Source organism: Chelon labrosus (assembly GCF_963514085.1).
Source record: "Chelon labrosus genome assembly, chromosome: 20".
NCBI lineage: Eukaryota > Metazoa > Chordata > Actinopteri > Mugiliformes > Mugilidae > Chelon > Chelon labrosus.
In genome coordinates, this window is record NC_140353.1 from 1,184,145 (window position 1) to 1,206,892 (window position 22,748).

At 45.3% G+C, this 22,748-nt stretch overlaps 2 protein-coding genes across 2 annotated transcripts; one reads left to right on the top strand and one right to left on the bottom strand.

Annotated features, from left to right (window-relative positions):
* The first annotated feature begins 378 nt into the window (after positions 1-378).
* Positions 379-18,760, top strand: arid4a (AT-rich interactive domain 4A). Its single transcript, XM_084569112.1, has 25 exons — positions 379-412; positions 1,403-1,453; positions 4,778-4,888; positions 6,300-6,365; positions 6,538-6,628; positions 8,848-8,927; positions 9,037-9,134; positions 9,533-9,665; positions 10,092-10,171; positions 10,498-10,574; positions 10,702-10,886; positions 10,986-11,058; positions 11,550-11,644; positions 11,846-11,943; positions 12,258-12,489; positions 12,576-12,799; positions 12,990-13,151; positions 13,372-13,453; positions 13,827-14,025; positions 14,109-14,162; positions 14,245-15,864; positions 15,952-16,056; positions 16,147-16,302; positions 16,485-16,631; positions 16,753-18,760. The coding sequence occupies exons 2-25, from the start codon at positions 1,448-1,450 to the stop codon at positions 16,854-16,856; spliced, it is 4,278 nt and encodes a 1,425-aa protein (XP_084425238.1). The 5' UTR covers positions 379-412; positions 1,403-1,447; the 3' UTR covers positions 16,857-18,760.
* Positions 18,761-19,631: 871 nt separating this feature from the next.
* On the bottom strand, positions 19,632-21,713 carry timm9 (translocase of inner mitochondrial membrane 9 homolog). The gene is made up of 4 exons (XM_084569113.1): positions 21,656-21,713; positions 21,059-21,107; positions 20,665-20,760; positions 19,632-20,095 (listed from the first exon to the last, which is right to left on the bottom strand). Exons 2-4 carry the CDS (start codon positions 21,095-21,097, stop codon positions 19,961-19,963), a joined length of 270 nt encoding a protein of 89 aa, XP_084425239.1. The 5' UTR covers positions 21,098-21,107; positions 21,656-21,713; the 3' UTR covers positions 19,632-19,960.
* Positions 21,714-22,748: the final 1,035 nt, after the last annotated feature.

Consider the following 22,748-nt stretch of genomic DNA (forward strand, 5'->3'; position numbering starts at 1 on the left):
TGCGTAGCTCCCCAGCACGTATCAGGGGCTGGACTTCGCATGATGTCGGCGCAGACAAGGAAGCCCGCTCAGCCAATAGGAGGGCGCAGCTGCTGGGAACAAATCGCACATGGCCAATTGTGGTATTTTTGTGTACTTTTTTCTTAGGGACGTGCTCCTGATTGGACAACCGCACAGCAGTTGCCGTCATTTCCCTCGTGGCGCCGCGTTCGTATCGGCCAGTGGTGACGCAGCATCAGCAACGTCCTATCGAAATCGAGAAATCGCTCCGCCAATCGGATTTCTCCGTTGCGACTACCGCTGTCACGGCAGCCAATCAGGTGCCGGGAAACACAGCTCGGGGCTCAACAGCTTGTTGTTCGTGTATCGCTTTGCAGCCCGAGCGAGAGGGGAAGCAGCCGCGTCCGCGAATGTAAGTATAAAACCTTCATATTCAGCCCGGAACCGAACTAAAACTTTGACCGGGTACTGTTACCGGCGGGCCGGCGGCAGAGAACCGGGCGGATGTCACCGGAGAGGGCCGGGAGCTTGGTCGCGGCTGTGCGGCGCTGGCTGTGAATTGAATGGCAGTCGTCGGCTTGTTTTTGCAGTGAAGAAATGTGAAGCTCCTGCGCCTTTGTGGACGGAGCGTATTAAATAAATAAATAATTAAACGAATCTCGTTCCGTCGAATGTCACGGATTCGGTTTGGTCGGAGGGAAACTTTCGTTCGCCCTCGGAGCCCAACGGCAGCTCGCGAGGACGCCGCCGCCGCCGCTGGCCGACGGTTTAAATCACCGTGCGATCCACAAACTAGCTAGTTGAGTCGCCAGTTAGCCAACTAGCTAAATTTAGCTCCGGACCGGGGAGCGAAGTGAAACACCCCCCCAGGTTCTAGTATTGTTGTGACTCCGGTTGGGACTCGGTTGTGTAGCAGATACGACCCCCTCCTCCCAGCAGCTGTTCGCTAGCGGGCGGTTATTTGGTGAGGGGTGGTGGTAAAGTTAGCCGAGCTAGCTGACATGACGAGCTGTGATGGCGACGTGACTCAGTGGAGCTGGGAGCGGAGCGGGAAGGAGCGCTCCTCTTCGGCCGCGCGGCTTCCTCCTGATCACCCCCTCAACGACCCGACGTTAGCCCCCGGACTCCGGCTCGCTCAAATCGGCCACTTTGGTGGAAGTAACCGCTGCTAGCTAAGTTAGTGTGAGCTGCTTGTGCCACATATTTGATCTGATCCGGACTGAGAGAGAGAGAGAGAGGGAGGGGGCTATACACGGAGCCAGAAAAGAATGCCTGAGCTAACACAACTCAGCGGCTAGTTGGGTTAGCTTAGCAGTATTTTACAACTCTTCTGTCCCCTGTCTGTCCTCTGTGCCACCGCCAACTTTAATCCCGATTCTCCTTCTGTATTGTGTCTCCTCAGTGATCTGAAATCCTTCGAGCTGGACTTCCTCAAATAGCCGGAGAGATGAAGGTGAGTGTTTGACCTGCGACACAAGCTGAAGATGGTGTCCTCGGTCTGGACTCTCATGTCCACACACACACACACTCGTACACATGCCACCTGGAGCCGGCCTCACTTTAAACTGGACTCTGATCGTCTGGTACTGGTGCGTTCCCAGTTCCGAGACTTCCATCTGGGTCCAGTTTATCAGGTTTACACGGCTCTGGTCTGAGTGTTGAGCTGCTGTTTACATTAGTGCACATGGAGGTGCCTCATACCTACAGCCAGGAGCACATGTCACAGGTTTACTGAGGCAGATTCACAGCTTTCAGTCAGCACATGTTTTCACCAGGTACAGGATCTGATGCCGTGTGTGTTAGAGTCATTAAACAAGCTATTTGAATGCTACACCATAAATTATTTGTTTCTGAAATGTAATCACATCTACAGATATTATCATTTATATTGATGCGTCTCGACCTCAGGACCGAAAGCAAACAAGGCAGCTGCAAACGAAAGGCTGTTATTTAAAACTTCTCTTTACCTTAGAGCAGGATCACCACAGACAACTCTAGATTACGTACAAGAATAGTCTCCTACAGTGGCTAGCTCATTTATTTATTTGTTTTTTATTTAACTTTTATTTTGGTAGTGAAGAGTAGAGTTTTAAGGAAAAAACCTTTGAAAGCTCTGATATCGATTCATAAAATCCTTGGATAAAATTTAAAACATAATGTTTTATAATGCTGCGTCTCCACCCCAGGACCAAAAACAAATATGTTAAGGCAACTGTAAACAAAAGCATGGTAATTAAATTTACTCTTCACCACAGAGCAGAGGAACAAGGGCTTCCTCAAAGTGGTAACTTCTGTTTCTGTTCAGCAGACGGACAGTAATAGTTAAAAAAAAAGAAAAGTTAAATACACCAGCTATCAGTCAGCGTTACCTGATGAAACTCACATCTGTAGAAGCAGACTGATGTTTAGTTTCCACCGTCAAGTCTGAAAATAGAACTCTTACTTGGTTATTACTCTGCTTTTCCGCTCACTGTCATATTCAGTAAACCATTTTTATTTTGCATATCTACGGTCTGAGCCCTAAGAAGTAGAAGTTCAGCAGAAGGCTTCAGTTTTGTGCTGCTATCTGCTCGTCACATTCAAAGTTATTATTATTTTATGGTGCACTGAGGCGCACATGTTAAAATTAAATGCACACAAGTACAGATAAACTAGTAATAGCTAAAACAACATGTGAAAGGGTCAGAGTGCTCCTTTAGGGACTGAAGGATTCACCTGTATGTCAGGAGTTTTTAAATGTCACCTGGTTTCTCCTGCAGGAAGCTTATTTCCTAAACACATTTATCCAAACTTTATTCAAACCACGATACTTGTTCATGCTGACTGCTTGAATTATGTGAGGGCGGAAATTAAAAGTCTTTGTGTCATCGTTACTCATAGCCGCTTTACACGTTGAAAACCAAACAGCTGCGAGTGGTTGTTCTCTTCTCACATTCGCTGCACGTTTACCGCGTTTCATTTAACATGAAGCCGCTGCCGTTAAAGTGAAGTCTGTAAAGAGTCGCTTTCAAAACAACCACCAGAAGAAGACGTGATGTCAGTCTAATCCCAGATTATAGCCATGTCACGACGTCACTGTTGATTTTGGCACCTAATCATGATTTAGTCATGTTAGGATTTTGTTCGGTTTAGTTTTTAGTAATTTGTCAAGTGCAGCTGAGGCTACGAGCTGTCACCAGCTTTGTCTGCCGTTACCACTGATGCAGGTGTTGATTTAAAAAAAACAAAAAAAAAAACAGTGGTGGGTAAATGTGCAGCGTTACAGCAGCAAACAGCATCACCACAAAAAAACTCTGGAATAAGTACGAGAATATCCGCCAGTAGCTGCTACCTCATACCTTTCCCTGGTGAACACATGTTAAATTACAGTTCATTAACACTCTGCTTATTATTTATTACATTTTAATCAGTGGGCGAGGCTCAATAACAGAAACACTTTAATTTAATCTAGTTTAACATCATCCAGGTGAATTACCACCTTAACAACACTGTTTCGTAATCAGCTGATTATTAGAGCATGTTTAGATTAGAATGCATTCACTAGCGAACCTACCTAATGAACAGAGAGTCTGTACTTACACATGTGTTTATCGTTCTAGCTTCAGTAGAAATGATCAGCACTAATTGTTGACCAGAACTGTGACATAACCAAACCTCAACACTCAGCCCTGAGACGGGAAGTTTGACACCTCTCTGATCTCACCCTCTGATGGATTTCCAGACGCGTCTTCATTTGAATATTTTGTGAAGTTTGTCAGAGAGAACTTCGCAGAGATGCCTTTTACTTGTGGTTTTACAAGTCGTCTCATCATGAGGCGTCTGCAGGTTAAAAAAAAAAACAACAACAACATCACAACCGGAGCTAAATGTTGCCTCAACCAGAATAGATCCTCATGTTAACAGATTATTTCCTCTCAGTCTGACAAAAACTGAAACCAGCACAAGGTGAATTTTAGAAATTGAGGAAACATTTCTTAAGGTGGCTGCAGCTTAAATTAGTCTCTAGTGTCAGACTTTTCTACAAATGACATCTGAGATAAATAGATGCTACAGATACATCTGAAACTAAACAGATAAAAACTAAAATCAGGTTACTTAAGTTTAGTTTCTGCACACACTTTTTTATTTCCGGATTAAATGGTGTTATGTTGATGTGTGTGCAGACACTAACCAACAATAACACTTGAGGAACATTGTGATCTGAAACCAGGGCTGGGTATCAACACATGTTTCCTGATTCTGTTTCATAAGGCTGAGTTTTTCTTGGTTATGAAAGAGATTTTCACTAAACGTGTGTTCTCTGCTCCAGAAATGTTCTGGTCATCCAACGCTGCCATAAACTCCCTAACCCTCTCTGGATTAAGATGTTTCTCCTTGACGCTGTCTCCAGGAAACTTTTCTCTTCTTTTAAACGTTCAGTGTTTGTTGTTGTTGTTGTTTGGGTGCAGCCTTTGACTGAGTGGACTCTCTTCACCTTCTTCTTCACTTACTGCTACTTCTTCTTCTGGCAGCTTTGATGCTAGCCAACTACAAAAAATAACTACAAATGATGAGGCTTTACGATGACTTTAAACTCTACAGTCATGTATCTGTGAGGCAGATTAGACGAGAGGTGATGAAAAATCAGGAACTGGATCTCAGGTTTTTCTCGTAAGACACAGGATGTTGCATCTGACTAAATAACTCCCCCACAAATCTAGATTAATCTGGAGTGTCGACCTGCTGCAGTGCATGCTGGGAGTGCGCAAGCTAACGTTTGTGTGTCTGTGTGTTTCAGGCAGCCGACGAGCCTGCCTACCTGACAGTGGGGACGGATGTCAGCGCCAAGTACAGAGGAGCCTTCTGCGAGGCCAAGATCAAGACTGTTAAACGCATGGTGAAGGTCAAGGTAAGGACTCGGCTCAGATCCTGTTCCTGTCTCATATTTACACGTTCTGGGAGCATCGCGTTAGAGAAATGTAACGTCCTCAGTTGTCCACTCGCTCTGTCTCTTTTTGATGAAGAGTTAGAGCTCGCGTTCTGACGTAGCTGCCGTTTAACTCACATGACTGGTCAGCTGTTTGAGTTTCTAGAGAAGAACAGATTCATGTATGGGTGTTGTTGCTCTGTGAATTAGAGTCAGGGCATGAAACGTGAAACGTGGCCGATGCCAGACATGAAAGAATAATTACAGTTTTCCCAGTAGAGAAAAAAAAATATCCCGAAGCCTTCTCTGTGTTTTCTGTCTTAAAGGCCAGTCAGCGTGACGTTCATTGGTTCTTCTTCTTCTTTTGGTTTTGTTTTCCTCGTCTGTTCATTATTCATTAATTAGGTTAATTGCTAGTCAAGTCATTCCAGTCTAAATAATGATGAGATTCAGGTGTTCCTGCTGAGAAGCACTTTATTAGGAACACCTGTGCAGTCTGAAAGCTCCACCATTAATTCTGCTTTTATAAAGCTTCTGTGGTTGACTGGACTGTGTTATACACAAACATGGGCCTCACTTTTAAAAATGTCTGAAAGTCAGGTGATTTCTTTTTTTAGTCTAAAAGATGTCAAATCTAAAAAAAAATATCTGTATTTACCTTCTGATCCTCGACTCTTTACTGTACCTAAACGCCTGAGAAGCAGTTTTCAGTCGAACTCTGAAGATGTGACCTTTTAATATATTGCAGATAAGTTTTGTGGCCTGTAAATGTTCACCAAATTATATACAAGTGATTTAATGAGTAAACTACCTGCCGCTCCCTTTCTGCTGCTTTAGAGTCTTGATTATGACGTGGGTTTTTTATTCTGCGTGGTTTTATGAGGTCTAAAGGGACACCTACACCCAAACTCCCCTGTTTTTGTTTCCAACCATATTGGTCCTCGTGCCTCCACGCCTGGAGACGTCACAGACATGAAACCAGCCGTGGCAGAACGAGCAGTTCAAACCTGCAGAAATCTGAGAAGATGTCAACTTGGGCTGGAGATGTGAAAGTCCAGCGTGTAATTGATCCGACTGAGGATTGAGACAAACTCACTCAGCTGTGTTGAGGTCTTCTCAGTTTGCACCTTCTTCCTCTTTTTTTTTTATTTTTTGTCTAAAGTGTGTTTTGCAGCTGAAACCACAGCGCTCACTATAAACGGCTCAGAGTGTTGCGCTGGCCCTTCCTCGGCCTTCAGAGCGTTTGCTTCACAGAAGGAACACGACGTCTGTCTGGTTTCTATGTCCATGTTTATCACTGTTTGTCTTCTACCACCTCCTGTCTCTGTGGAACAGTAGTCAACAGGTCTGGCTGTAAAGGGGCTGACCTTCCTTTATCTCTCTCTGTCTCCAGGTGACTCTAAAAGGTGAAAGTACGTCCCAGGTGGTTCAGGATGACCAGGTGAAAGGACCTCTGAGGGTAAGATGGTGACGACACCATGATCTTTGTTTATGCAGCAGTTTCTCATCTTTCTCTCAGACTGAAACCACTCTGTAAATGAGCCGGTGGCCTTTTTGTGCCGGTCTGATAATGAAGCAGTTGTTGTCCCGTCAGTGCTTGTTTTTTAGACGGTGCTGTGTCTGTCTTTCAGGTGGGCTCCACTGTGGAGGTGAAGACCAACGAGGGTTTATGCAGCGAGGCCGTCATCAGTAAGCTGACAGATGCCAGCCTCTACACCGTGGGTGAGTCTGCTGCTGATTGGTCCTCATTAACCGCTGCTAGTCTGTAGAGTTGTGACGTTGGAGGAGCTACTTCTGGATCTCTTGTTTCCTGTAGAGTTCAGTCCGTGCTGCAGAAAGTCAGAGCTAGAAGTAGAGCTTCCCTCCTCTTTGGTTCTGGTTCATAGTGGCGTTCACTTCCCACAGACGCCAAACAACGTGGCAGCAAGCAGAGAAGAGTTCAGTTTCTCTGGCGTCAGACTCAAACACGACCGGTTTGTTTTAAAGCTGCTGCGACTAAAAGCAGCAACCACTTCATATTAGCATCTCCAACAGAGGCAGCCGAGTAGCAGGTGATGCACAAACACCGACTTAAAAAGCAGCCGACATTCACGGAGACATTTTCAGATCCTGTCCCATATGACAAGAAAAGGCAGTTGTGATGCATAATGCTAAATATAGAAAGGACAAATGTCTGAGATTTTATTTTATTTTTTTAGACCTTTATCTCCCTCAGCCCTGGTAAGAAGCTTTGTACCAGTGTTGTAGTGACACCCTAGTCTGGCATAGACGGACTCGACGCTTATCAGAATATGAGTCTGGTAACATCTGGATTTCATTATGAGGCGCGTTTCAACCGATGCAGAGAAAACATACCTCTGCATTAGCTGGCCAGTCCTCCAGCCAATCAGAGGATGCGTTAAACATGCGTAAAGACGCTGGCTGTGCAGATATGAAGCAACCTTTTCCGTCCACTGCTCCGAGCGATGGGTTAAAGGCAGCAGAGAGAGGATTCCTTGTACTTTCACACCAATCAGTTTAAACTTTAAAGGCCCGGAGCAGCTGCAACGTTGGCACGTGATGGTTTCCTCTGGTCACTGACATAACGGCTGAGGCGCTCTGATTGGCTGTCGGGGAGGAGTGATGATGCTGAGAAACGGTTTCGCTTAACGAGCTGATGATGTCTTGTGATGTCACATCTTCTCTTGGCTGTCTGACCAATCCGCCGCCAGATAGAGCGACGACCACCGGCTCAGTGTGTTGACGCTGCAGTTATACACCTTATATTATTATTACACCTTATACTCTTACTGGCTTATTTTATTTATGTGTTTAGTTTATTTCCTTTCGTTTAGTGTAGTTGTTTATTCACAAAGTTAGAATGTCATTGCTGGGTGTGAGCTTTGCTGCGTATATGACAGTTAACTTCTTTAGAAAGATGCACATTTATCTGTAAAGGATAAGTTAATGTCATCTACACGCTAATTCATCCTGCAGGCCAGATCATACCCTCTGCTGGGCCGGCTTCAGCCTGCGGGCCATATGTTTGACACCACCCTTGTCTTAGTTGGGGTGGGGATCAAAACCGGTTCTTCAGTTTTTACAATGCATCATGCCTGTATTGTTTACTGCTCCCACTCTTTAAAGGCTCGTCTGCATTTTACTGAACCTGATTAAAACCGGATCGCGTTTGTTTTAGAGCACGAGGCGTTTTCATTGCCTCGACTGTGACGTCACAGTTTTACACGTCTCAGTGAACGTAAACGAGGTTGTGGTGGCGTCCTGATGAAAGTGAAAGTGAAACTGATCTGGGATTCTTTGTTGTGTCTGAGTCTGAGCTGCTGCCTCATCCAGTCTGTGAGGATGTTCTCATCATATGCGTCCACGTCCACGTCCACCTCCACGTCCACCTCCACGTCCACGCTGCGTTCAGATAGAAGCAACGTGTTCAAACACCTGTCTGCCCGACACGGTGTCGAGTTCAAAGAACAGCAGCACCGTTACCTCGCTGACGCCTGCTTTATACCGGAGAAGTTTTACTGATTTGTTCACAATCCTTCAACGTGTTCATGTGTTCAGACCGATGTTAAAACAGCTGCTCCTGTAGGACTGATCAGTCCCCCTCCCCACGTCTCACCTGGTGCTTGTCTTGTCTCACCTGCAGTTAAAAAAATGACAAGTATATAAATATTTCTCCACCTCCTTCTGTCAAACAGGCTGGACATTAACGTGTTCAGATTTCAATAAAACGTTTTAGTCTTTGGCGTTTAATTCAACCTGAGAGCTGCTCTTTTTACTGTGTTTTAATCTACTATTTCTAATTTAACATTTATTAGTTTTACCTCTTCTTTACTACTCTGTACAGCACTTTGGTCAACATTCATTGGTTGTAAATGTGCTTATTAAATAGATTGACATTTCGTGAGAGTTTGGTCTGAGCTCTGGATCTGTGTGTGTTTCAGTGTTTGATGATGGAGACGAGAAGACTCTCCGTCGTACGTCCCTGTGTCTGAAGGGAGAGAGACATTTTGCAGAGAGTGAGGTGAGTCATCTTCTTGAGGGACTATTTCTCAGACTTGTGTCCTTCCACCGGAGAGTCTCCGTTGGCCCTAAAAAGATCTGAAATTAATTCTGACTTCACTCCCTCGTAGACGCTGGACCAGCTGCCGCTGACGAACCCGGAGCATTTTGGCACTCCGGTCATCGGCAAGAAGTCAAATCGTGGCGGACGCCGTTCATCCCAGGCTGTGTGAGTGTCCGTTTGTTAAACTTTACACACATCAAACTGAACTGATTTAAAACTAAAGGTTACATGTTCTTTTATTAGAATCGGGGACGGGATATAAATAATACTCTGCTTATACATTTAAATTAAACCCGTGAATCTAGAGCTTAAAGTGAGAAGCTGCCTCCTGGATGTTTGGTACTAATAAAAAAAGATGCCACAAGACATTATTAGCTCCAGAGCGAGAGGTGTCACTGTCCAAGTAGAGTAGAAACCTTTAGGAAGCAGGAGGTAGAGGGCTGGAGGTGAGAACTGGAGCAGCACCTGGACTAAATGCTGCTGCTACGTGGTGATGGCATGCACAGCAGCTATATCAGGCTTTGTTTACATGCATCGATCCTGACTTTCTGTCTCCACCTCAGGGCCGACGAGGAAAATGAGTCTTCGTCCAGCGAGGAAGAAGAGGACGACAGGAGGAGGATGAACGACGAGCTGCTGGGGAAAGTCTGCAGCATTGAGAGCGCCGCGGAGCCGTCCTCCTGGCTGCTGGCTCTGGTAAAAACCAACACAGACAAACACTGTTCATTCAGCTGCTATAACCGCTTGTCCTCTGGAGGGTCGCGGGGAGCTGAAGCTGTCATTAGGTGAAGGGGGGGGGGTCCACCCTGGACAGGTCTCCAGTCTATCTCAGGGCTAACACAGAGAGACACTCACACCTACGGCCAATTTAGAATCACCAATGAACCTAACCAGCATGTCTTTGGACGGTGGGAGGAAGCTGGAGAACCTGGAGAGAACCCACGCAGACACAGGGAGAACATGCAAACTCCACAATCTACAAGAGGGTAACCTAGGCAACCAGAGCATCCCTCTAGACACGTCGTCACATGAAGATGAAACGGCTCTGTGAATGGATTAGTGAGGCGATGTGATGTATGCAGAGCGGCAGAGGAGTCATCCAGGTGTCCGTTTGTCCTGCAGGTGGTGTCTCCGAGCTGTAACGATGAGCTGGTGGTGAAGAAGGATCAGTGTCTGGTCAGGTCATTCGACGACGGCAAGTTGTGAGTTCACTGAGTTTTTCTTAACGGGTGTGATAAATACTTGTATTTGCTTTAAACGTGGAGACAACATTTCTGTGTTTTTTCTTTCGTCTCTGTGACCAAACTCCATCCAAATATCTGCTAATTTAAAACCAGGAGGAGGATGGATCTGTTATCTAAACCAAACTCCATTTGTAGATTGTGCAAATATTTAGTCTAAATCTGTTTTTGAAGTCTGGATCTAATGTCTACTGGCTCAAAAACTGGGTTCTCCAAAAACCAGATTCACGTCCGTGTGAACACACTTCAGAACCAGAACCGTCTGACTCTCTTGTTTCATCTTGCAGCCACACAGTCCCAAGGAGACACGTCCACGCCGTCAACACCCACAGCATCACAAAGTCTGAGTTCACCCACAGGAAAGGTGAGCTACTCCCACAATGCACCGGGGCACTGATACACATGCCACTAGACCTTTCTTCAGCATTCATCTCGTCTTTTTTAACATATTTCATTCTGTTTTTGTTCCTCCTTCTCCCTTTCCTCTGCAGGATTCGAAGCAGCCCAGGTGTTCCTGAGGAGAAAGATCATTCCAGAAGCGTGGAAGATGGACATGAGTCAGATCCTCGACTCGTCCTCCAGCGACGACGACGAAAACGAAGAAGAGAAGGAGAGTGAGGAGGAGGAAGAGGAGGACGAGGAGGAGAAAAAGAAGAAAAAGCACATAAAGGAGGAGGTTAGACTTTGATCGACTCTACCGGAGATCGTTTTTCAGCTTAAATCAAATAATATGAGTGTTTTTCAAACTCCCTCTCTTGTCCGTTTGTCTGTCCAGCCGGAGGAAGAGCCAGACCCAGAGGAGAGGGACTACTTCCTGCAGCAGCTCTACAAATTCATGGAGGACAGAGGTGAGACGGTTTAAAGGGGAGAGTTCATTGCACATGTGACCTCTAAGGCATGTTGAACGCTGGTGTACAGGTCTCATATTTCCAAGGCTCTTAATCTTTTACTAAGCTATTCACATTGTTTGAATAAAATAAACTTGGTCATTTGTTTTTAGAGGTTTAACGTTAGATCTTTTTTTGTAGACACTCGCACACACACACACACACACACACACACACACACACACACACACACACACACACAGGGCCGGGCCTGTTGGTATTTGCAGAGGTTATTATTACTTGTTAACCACAGAAATAAGTGAGCTGACATTATTACTCACCACAGAAGTACTTGAATGCAAGAACCGCTGGAGGAGGATGGAGGATTTTACAAGTAGTTAACACATTTTATCAGCCTCCACCCCAGACCATTAATTACATGTTCACATTATAGTTTCTGTCACCGTTGTGATGATGTGTTCTGAGAGCCTCTCTGTGGTTGTGTTTGTCAGGGACCCCCATCAACAAGCCCCCGGTGTTGGGTTATAAAGACCTGAACCTCTTCAAGCTCTTCAGGCTGGTGCATCACCGGGGAGGCTGCCACAAGGTGAGTGAGTCCAGCAGAACATCACTGCAGAGAGTCGGACGGATGTGAGTGATGATGCTGAGAAAGGTTTCGCATGTTGGACTGAGGTCCCGATGATGTCGCTTCCTCTTGGCTGTCTGACCAGAGCCCAACGAGCTTCGTTGTCTGATCAGCTGATTAACGAGGTGTGAATTGACGTTCTGGGTTTTCTGTTTGTTTCAGATCGAGTCTGGGACAGTGTGGAAGCAGGTTTACATCGACCTAGGGATCCCTGTCCTCAACTCCGCTGCATCCTACAACGTGAAGACGGCCTACAGGAAGTAAGAGAACAAACTATGGGCTCAGATAACAACAATATTCACACCTGGTGTTAATTAAAATGGTTGAACAAGATGGAAAGACTCTCACGTGTTAAGATCTGATTTATTTTAGAGACAAAGCTCAGATTAGACCTGAACCCTGGTCGTGTCCTCACCGTGTCCTGGGTGTGTTCACACCAGTTCATACCAGGTCTGAACAGGGTCACTGCCTCCATCTTTTCAGCTGATGAGTGTTATGTGGCGGCAAATGTCTCAAGTTGTTAATGAATAAGTCATCAGACTCTTTAAGGCCTTCACTGACTTTGTTTCGTCAGGTACCTGTACGGCTTCGAGGAGTACTGCCGCTCCGCCTCGCTCACCTTCAGAACAATCCATCACAACAACCCTCGCCCTCCCGCCACACCACCCAATCAGAAGACGGCAGAAGTTAAAGACGCCGCCACGCTCCAGATGAAGACGGAGCCAGATGATGACAAGAGGGAGGAGGCGGAGTCTGAGAGTGAGAGCGAGAAGGATGAGGCGAAGGAGACCCAGCTGTCCCCGAGGGTGAGAAACGTCTACATCGATGCTGCGTTGCATTTACGTACCAGTGGAAACGTTTCTCCAGACTAACTCCTCCCGTCTGTTTGTAGGGGAAGAGGAGGTGTGTGGAGAGTCGGATGAAGGCCGAGCGAGAGCTGTCCTCCAGACTAGACAAGAGTGTAGGAGGAGAGAACAGCGAGGAGCAGCATAGGGAGATGAGGCGACGCAGCAACAGAAGAATGGGCGACTCGGACAAAGGCTCTGAGGATGAGGAGGAGGATGATGATGATGAGGACGATGAGGACGAGGAGAGGGAGAGGAGGCGAGGAGAAAGGTGAGTCTGATTTACGTGTCGGATGAAAACCAGGAGAGTAAAAACAAATGTTTCAATAAGATGATTAAGTGAACGGAAACTGCGTTTTCTGTTTTATGAACAAGATAAAAACCACCAGTTATAGTAATACTGCTACACAGAGCATGCGTTATAACTTAATGACGCTCGGCTCCTGTGTTGGTTTTATCAGGAGTGATGAAGAGGAGGACGGAGACTCTGTGACGGGGACAAAGGTGAAGGTGAAGTACGGCAGAGGAAAAACTCAGAAGATCTACGAGGCTCACATCAAGAAGACGGACGTGGACAACGGAGAACAGTTCTACCTGGTCCACTACTACGGCTGGAACGTCAGGTCAGTGCGTCTCACGGTAGCTCTTCCTGTTTCCTGTTTGGATGATGAGTACAGACTGCTGCCCCCTGCTGGTAGGAAGAGGAACTTCCTCCAGCGCGTACGTACCGGCTGGCTGTTGGCTGTTGGCTGTGGTCTTTGTGGTGCGGTTAAAAGCATCATAATGAGTGATTGCGCCCCCTGCTGGTGTCTGAGTGTACTGACAGGTGTGTCTGATCCTCAGGTACGACGAGTGGGTGAAGGCTGATCGCATCATCTGGCCGGTGGAGAAAGGAACAAAGAAACGTCAGAGGAAGAAGGTGAAGGTGAGACGTCACGACAGGAACTGATTGTTGTTCAGTTTCTGGATGTGTCATTAAAGCGTCTTTAACTCATCAGACTGTCTTTATGTTTAGACTGTTGTTGTTGTTTTATTGACATCTACTGAGGAGCAGGATATTTGTGTTGAGTCAGGCCGGAGTGATGATACTGAGAAAGGTTTCGCATGCTGGACTGAAGTCCTGTGATGTCACTTCCTCTTGGCTGTCTGACCAGAGCCCGACCGTCCAATCAGCTGCAGGGGGAGAGGCGGTGTTAGATTAACGGGATTTGTCTGAGCACTGTGTTTTAAAGATAACATGATGTAAAACAGAAAAAGACAGGATAATAAAATAAAGACTGCGTCTGTCCCCTCGACAGAACAAAGACAAGGACGAAGACAAGGATGAAGAGAAGGAGGCAGCCAAGCAAACTGAACCAAGGCGTAGTCGTTCTCAGATCAGAACCACTCCCCCCGGCTCCATCAGACGCAGCGGGTCCAAAACGCCGAGCAGCGAGGGACGGTCCAACAGCAAGAGCAACAAGATGAACACGTCGTCCAACATGCCTAACGGAAACGGTAAGAGACACGGAGCGCGCTCAGACCGGTTGATTTAATGTTTTTAAGTGTGTGTGTGTCCTGACGCGTCGTCCTCTCTGCAGACACTCCTGGCAGGAGAACCAGGGAGATGTACGACTCCGACCGAGCGTCCAACGGTGAGAACACTTCTACTTCCTGTTTCCCATCATTGATCAACTTCACTGATCAATAACTGACGACTTCTCTTTTACCCTGCAGAGGATTGTGGGAACTCCTTGGATGATAGCGACTCAGAGGACCCGCTTAAAAAGCCATCACCCTGTCAGACAGAGGAAGAAGAGGAAGAAGAGGAAGAAGAGGAGGAGGAGGAGGAGGAGGAGGAAGAGGAGGAGGAGGAAGAGCCAGAGGGGGAGGCGACGAGTGAGGTCACTGACATCCCATCAACTGCTAACAACGCAGCCGCTACTTCAACAACAGTTCAGCTACCAGCTCCTGTTACCAGAACTCCAAGTCCCAGCATGCCTCAGGAGATAGCTGATACAATCCTGGGCCAATCAGAGCAGAAGGAGAAGGAGCAGGGGGAGGAGTCTGCAGAGGAAACCACGGTCACGCCGACTCTCCTGGAGACGGAGAATAAAACGTCTCCCGTTACCAAGACGACATCTGTACTTGAGAAAAACACATCGTCTCCTGGACAGGAAGTGGACGCGTCTCTGCCTGAGACGTCTCCCAGCAGGACGCCGCCTCCGTCCGACAGCATCAGCAAAACTCCCGATGATCAGCAGCAGCAGCAGAAGGAGGTGTCCTCCTCATCGCCCGCTGTCACAGAGGAAGAAGACCGCCCCGCTGCTCTGTCCTCCCCCAGAGGCAAAGGCCGCAGGTCCATCGTCAGGGAGACAGGATCTGAAACTCCTCCCAGAATCCCCTTCTGCATTCCCAGCCCCGCCCCAGCCACCAGCCCCTCACAGACGGCGGTGGTACCGTCTCCTCCCCGCGGAGACCTGAAGAGAAGGGACGAGCCCAAGGTGGTCCTCCACCCATATCATAAGGAGACTCCCACTCCCGACTCTGATACTGACTCGGCCACAGAGGAGGAGGACGGGGAGGAAGAGGAGGAGGGGGCGGGGTCACCTGAGGAGAGGAGCAGCATGGCGCTCAAACGTAAAGCAGCAGAGCAGAGAGCAGCGGAAAAGAAGCTCCGTCCTGAGAGGAGGCAGGAGGAGGAGGCCACCTCCCCCAAAACCGGCGCCGCCACACCCAAAATGGCTGCCGTTGCCTCACCCAAAGCCCTCCCCTCGCCGCTGCGCTCAGAGAGAAGGAGCGAGGGAGTCACGAAGGCTGAGGAGAGGCCTCCTCCAGCAGAGGAGACGCAGAAGGACGTATCAGTGGAGCGTCTGACAGGTGGAGCCATGAAGGAGTCTGAGGAGGCGCATGCTGGTACACCTCCCCTCTCTCCAGCCACCGGCTCCACCTCCCCCACCGAGGAGATGGAGCCACAGATCGGCCCTGAGGCTCTGGTCTGTCACGAGGTCGACCTGGACGACCCCGACGAGAAGGAGAAGCCCTCCTCGTCGGCGGAGCACATCCTCCTCATGATGAGAGAGCCTCGCCTCCTCCATTCATCCCTCCCCTCCACGCCCACCCCTCACCTCCCCCAGGCTCAGGTCAGGCCCTTCTTCACAGCCTCCACCCCGAGCTCCACCCCCTGCCCTGGAGAGCTCCACCCAGCCAAGGGCCCCACTAAGCAGGTGGAGGAGGAGGAGGAGGAGCGAGGAGCAGCGAGGGGAGAGCAAGAGAGAGACTCTAGTCCCGGGTTTGACGGCAGCGCCTCCTCGTCTACCACCTCCGTGCTGTCGCTGCAGGAGAACAAGGACCGAGGTAAGAACAGAGCTCACGATGGAGCGAGAACGCAGCCGCCTGATTGGTCCGTGGACGTCGTAACACCTGTGCCCTTTGACCCCTCAGGTCAGAAGAGGGTGACGGACAGTAACTCCAGCCCGTCGGCCAAGAAACCGAAACGCAACCAGAAACGACCGAACACGCCGGGGAAGGTGGAGAACAACGGAGCAGGTGAGCCGTCAGCGTTTAGCCTGGGTTTAGAATGTGTCGGCCATCTTTGATCCCAGTCTGTGGTTAATGTGAAACGCCGTCTTCCTGCAGGTCACAGCAGCGACAGCGAGGACCAGTCTCGAGTCTCGTCTCTGTCCAAGTCTCAGAAGCCTCGTTGTCCCGGTCTGTCGTCGCCGTCGTCTCACAGTAAAGACAAACAGAGCTTCCCCTCGCCGCAGCGCACCTACAAGTGGACCTTCCAGATCGGTAAACGCACGCCGCCGCCTTAACGCCGTGCTGACATGCTGGTGTTTAGCTGAGCTTTACAAACATTTGCAGCTAAAGTCTGAGCTCAGATTCACAGAATGAAGCTGCTGTTTGTTGTTGGAGCAAAATTATGTTTCTGAATGAAGAAGTAACCGTTTCTTCTTCTTCTTCTTCATCCTCAGATGAACTGGACAGCATGTCGAGCACCGAGAGGATCTCCTTCCTACAGGAGAAGCTGCAGGAGATCAGGAAGTGCTACATGAGCCTAAAGTCGGAGGTCGCCAACATCGACAGACGCAGGAAGAGACTAAAAAAGAAGGAGAGAGAAGGTAGGAGGAGCAGAGGGCGCGGGACGCTTCTGTGTTTATGGTCGAAGTAACGGTGGAAAATAAATAGTTTTATTGTTTAGTTGTGTCGTCAGTAACCTGACTTCCTGTTTGTCTCCTTCAGTGTCAAACACGACGGCGTCGACCTCGTCGGGCTCCTCGGACACAGGTATGAGTCCGTCCTCGGCGTCGCCCACTCAGAACACCGTGGCCGTGGAGTGCAGGTGATGACACGCCCACACAGGCCCCTCCCCCTCACATGCAGCCCCCGCCCACCCCCTTATCACAGACTCCGCCCACTCAGCCAGCTCCAAGGACATGATGGTGAACATGTAAACAAACCTCCCTCCAGTTTGTAGCCGTGAGCTTCGACTGGTGCAGTGGCTGATGGGAAACGCAGTCACTCCTCCAGAAATGACCCGCACGAGGCACGGTGGAGGGAAGGGCGCTGACTTTAGCCCCGCCCCCTCACCTGTCTGACTTCCTGTTTGAGGAGAAAAACATCTGCTCGCCGTCTGTTCAGCCGCCACAGAGCTCTTCTTCCTTTCCTTCATTCTCCTGAGATTCTTCTTCTTCTTTCAGATTTTTATTTTTTTGGTCCAGAGGTCAGAGGTCACTGCTTTTTGTTATTTTTTCCATTTGTTGACTCAAATTTAAAAAAGAAAAGAAAAACGACTTCCTGCTGTGAGTGTTTTGGTCATTTTTATATGAAATCAGAGCTTTTATTTTGGTAAAAACAAAGAAAGAAAATATCTAAAAAGTTTGCGACGTCACAGCAGGAGAGAAGATTTCTAGAAGAATTCTTTTTGTTCTTGTGTAAAATAATTAAACTGAAGCTTCTGCAGCTCCTTCGATATTTATTAAACTTTTTTAACGTGTTTCCGTGTGGAAGATCAGTGCTGCCAAGAAAATAAATTAAAACAGACGAAAACTAAAACACAGACCAGCAGATAAACATTTGATCATTTAATTTGGTGGGTTTTTTTTTTTTGTGGATTTGTTTCAAAATATTCCAGCAGAATCATTTTTATATCTTAATATTTTTTGACACATTTGCAGGAAATTAAAATTCTTATTTTCATTTATTATAAATAAACTAAACGTTGACTGTTTTTGTTTCCTGATCATTTTGACCGAAAAGGAAAAGTTTGATTTTAATAGAATTCTGACTTAAACTTTGACTAAACTTGAAAAGTTAAATAGGTTTAAACTGGTGTCATTTAAATTTCCTGTCTCATTATTTTAGTTTTGCGTCGTTTTCATTTATTAACTTAAAATTCAAAGACTTTGAAGATAAAACCTGGTGATAAAAAGAGTTTTGTTGACTTCTGATTAAGTATTCTCATACGTCTGATTTGAAAACTTCTGGTTAAAAGAGTTTAATTTAAATGTACTGATCATTTTGTCTCAGACTTAATTATATTTAATAATTAAGTCAAAGTGAAAATGAGTCATTTAGATTTAATTATTATTTGAATGACGAGTTTAGGACGAAAACGTTTCAGTTCCGAATAATTAACTGATAAATCAAACTTAAAAGATATTTTTGAAACAGTTAAAATGTGATTAAATTTCACATGAACGCACTTATGAGCACATGAAACTCTTTGACTAAACGCTGGTGAACAAGTTAAAGTCTCTGTTGGTGATTTAAAGTTTGGTCAGAGTTGATCTTCCATACATCGGCTCTCTGAGGCTCCCTGCTGCTCTGCTTCTTCTTCTCTGGTTTTTTTCTTCTTCTCTGGTTTCCGTTCGGCTCGGACAGACGGCTGCTTTTCTTTTCGTCTCCTCAACGTCTATTTGTGTTGTACATAAAAAAAACAAAGACAGAAAAGAGTAAAACCACCCCTGTATTTGAGTACTACATTTTACACACCTGTAAAGAATGATTTATAATATTTTTTAAGAGAAGACTGTTTGTACTGTTGTATTATGAACTCCTCGGTTGTTGTTTTTTTTTTCTTTTTTTTTTTCTTCTATTTTTTTCTATGTGGTGTTTTTTGCCGGCGGCGGTTTTGAGAGCAAAGACTGTAAATACAGAAACACACACTTCCTCCAGAGAACAGAAGCCATGCTGGAACTGTGTTCACAATAAGCTGCGCTCTCTGTTTCTAATAAAGGTTTTAAATATGTTTCCACTCTGCAGCGTCGCCTCATTTCAGAACCGACGTTCAGGTGTGTTCAGGTGCGTTCAGGTGTGTTCAGGGGCGTTCAGGTGTGTTCAGGGGCGTTCAGGTGCTCCTCGTTAGCCACAGACCTCCACTTTAGGAGAAACAGAGATCAAACTGTCCTGATAACGGCTGAGTATTTAGAATTAGCGGTGACCCTTTATAAAGGAAAGAAACGTCAGACTGCTCCTCTAGATGAAGGTTTTATGAATTTAAAAGTTCACACAGAGAACACAAAAGTAAAAAAAGAGAACCCAGGCAAACACATGAACAGAAATATTATACTTATGTATTTGTTTATTCGGGAAAATGTGCCAATATTACATATCAGTGATGTGCAAACATAAGTGCACCTCTAGGATTTACACATTAATGAAACATGGGGGTGCTAATGTCCTGGTTCGGGCCTGTTCTGCTGCACCTGGACCAGGACGGCTTGTCCTCATTGATGGACCAATGAATTCTGAATTCTACCAGTGAACTCTAAAAGAAAATGTCAGGACATCTGTCCATGAGCTGAATGTGAAGAGAAACTGGGTCATGCAGCAAGACAACGAGAACCAAGAACACAAGTGGTTCTACAAAAGAACGGTTAAAGAAGAACAAGATGAATGTTTAGGAACGGCCAAGTCAAAGTCCTGACCTTAATCCAATAGAAATGTTGTGGAAGGACCTGAAGCAAGCAGTTGATGTGAGGAAACCCACCAACATCTCAGAACTGAAGTGGTTCTGTTCTGAGGAATGGGCTAAAATTCCTCCAAGTATTAATATTATTAGTATAATAGTAGTTGAGTAAATGTACGTCACTGGAATTAAAGACTTTCACACAGACAACGTCAGGTCATAATGTTTAATTTAAAAAAAACATTAACATCCAAACAAAAAAAAAAACATATTAAAGGAAAATTTCTGGTATTTTTGTACACAAGATGACGACACCTGTTTCACACTACATTTCCCATGATGCTCTGGACGAAGCTTTGTTCTCCTCAAGCTTTTTGAGTCCAGCAGAGCTTCAGAGACTCATTGAACCTCCAGAGTTTTACATGAAATCAAAACGGCATCAGTTTCAGAGTCTTTATCGGTGGTGATGCAGAATCCCCTGGACCAGGACCAGGACCTGGACTAGAACCGGTCTGGCTCGGCTCAGGTTATCGGACCCGTTCATCGCGGCTGTCCCAGAAGTCCGGCTTTAGCAGCCAGAGCCTCGTTCTGCTGGATGTGATACTCCTGGAAGCGCATGGAGATCCTCTGGGTCATCTTCAGGTACTTCTGTAGGCAGGACTCTGAGCAGCTCGACTGAAACCACAAATACAAATATAGTACATTAAATACAAAGCTGATGGACTTAAAAACTAAGGGAGAAATGTCAACTACATCTCCCAGAGTGACTTTTTAATGGGCTCACTGCTGCCCCCCTGAGGCTGGAGGCTAGAAAACATCCACGGGATTTCTTTGTTTTTCCTCCTAACGCCACAGGGGGGCGACACTGAGCTCAGTCCACAAGAAATAAGAACTCTGCTTCATGTGATGATTTCTAAAACTGTTTTATGAGAGAGAAGACTTCAGGGACAACGATTAAAGACATGTTTGTCCTACAAAATGTCCCAACGTTCAACCAGTAAAAGGAGCAGAGATGTGGAGGTTTATTGGTCATATATTCAGGATGAAAACCGGTTTTATTGTTGCTCTAATGTGACGTTAGATTATATTATAAGTGAAATAATGTTGACTGGTTTATTTATCAGTAAATTGTTTTAAAATATTCTCTTTACTGCGATAGAAAAAGGAAAGACTTCCATTTTTTTGAGAGGCTGCAAAAAAGATGAAATGAATTGGTTTGTTCATTTTTAACTTTGCTTCTTTACCTCCTCAGGCTTCACGTCTCTGGTGGTGAAATCTTTGACGCAGTCCATGAAGCAGTTCTCCGTCACCTTGTTATACGTCCCCAGGAACTCCTTAAACTGAAAACAAGCAACGTTCAGGTGAAATTTAAGACAGTTTGTAATAAAAATGTCATAATCTCTGACTTATTTCTGATGTAGGGGTTCCTTTCTTTTAATCAGGGTAATTATTTATGACACGAGGCAGCTGGGTCTGGTGGAGAAACTCCTTTAAACACATTTAATCTGAGTTTCTGAAACTATTTTATTATATTATCTATTCAGGTTGGTCATGACAACAAACGTGACTTTAAGATGCTGAATTCAGAGTTTTTTTTTTTAATAATTCCTCTTTTAGACTTTGACACAAACCACTTACCTGTTTGACCTGGTCGGACTCGGACACCTGGACCGCCATGATTCAGACTCTGCGGGGGTAAAAACACGGAGACAGTCAGCGCTCCAGCTGCCACACCAGACTCCATTCAAAAACCTGTCACTTTTAAGGTTTACTCTCTGATCGTCAGTCCTGTCTGCTAATAAAACCCGAGGGCACATTTGGTGAATCTTCAGGTGAATCGGCATCACTCTGCTAAGATGTCCTTCAATTTATTCCAGATAATTTTACAGTTTTTCAGTCTGAACGTGAGTTTACTGTTTAGTCCAATTGGCACAAGAATCGTTTTAATAATTCCAAATAAATACAAATGACAATTAACGAAAACAAAAAAAACATAAAGCCACATTTTCAATAAGTACACACAACCAAATAAAACACGTTTATATTAAATATATTCTTCTCCTCACGGGACGCTAAGCTAACAGCTAGCTAGTTAGCTTCATGTTTCTGTTACCCGGTGTGATTCTTTTCGTGTTTTTTTTTGTCTTAAATTTCGTTCTCCACCTTTCTGAATAGACGCCTGCAGATGGTACCTGTGTGTTAAAGCCTATATTAGAAAGAGAACATGTGTTTTACCTGTGGTCCGTGTTTGATGTGAAATCCTTCCAGCAGCGGACTGAAGGGCATGTGAGCGAACCTGAGCCGCAGATTCGACACTAAAAAATACTTAATAATTAATTTTTAAATCAACAAGACATAATAATCATTGATTTTAGTATTAAGTTAAATTTAATTAAAGATGTAAATTTTTAGTATTAATGTTGTTCAAGTACAAAATTGTAAAAGGTTTTAAACATGATTGCTAGAACATGACGAAAGTTGCGATCAGAAACCAACAGTGCGCTACTGAACTAAACGTCCGGAGAGATACAACCGCGCAACAACATAAAGTTCCAGAATGTGGTTCAACTCCAAATACTGGACATAATAAACCAGTTAAAAATAACACGAATAATATTTAAATGAAAATAATTCGTGAAAGACCAAAATAATAATAAATTAAATACTTAATTCTGATAATAAACAATTAGATACAACTTTTGTTTTTCATACTATAAGTCAAATAACAATCAGACCTGTGTCAGGACACTTTAAACAAACCAGAGCCTAAATTATACAGAACATACAGCTTTTATATGACATATGAACATGATACATGATGCATTCAGGAGGAGATATGGTTTTGATTAATGTAAAATAGTCTAACTGCTTCATGTTTTCTTCTCTGTGTTGTGTTTCCCTCAGTGATGAAGTGAGTCCATCCTGTTCAGTGTGTTTACATGTTCAGTAATTCGTTATATTAATTCATTGTTAATGCTCTAAGCTCCTTGTGTCAGCGTGTGTTTGTGTTTTCTTGTTCTTTTTCTCTATGATCTATACACTAGGTGGCGCTGTGACACCAGGAGCAGACCTGCTTTGTTACAGGTGTTTATAATTTACCTATTCCATTTTTCTCCATGTGGCTCCCGGTGGTTCCTGAGCTCAGTGTTATATATATATATATATACATATATATATATATGTATATATATATATATGTGTATATGTATATGTGTTTTCTATAGTAAAATTCATCATATCAATCATTTATTTTTATGATAAAAATCAGAGTTTCAAATCTGCTCAGAATAAAATATACAGAGAAGTTTATTCAGGGTTAAAATTGGAT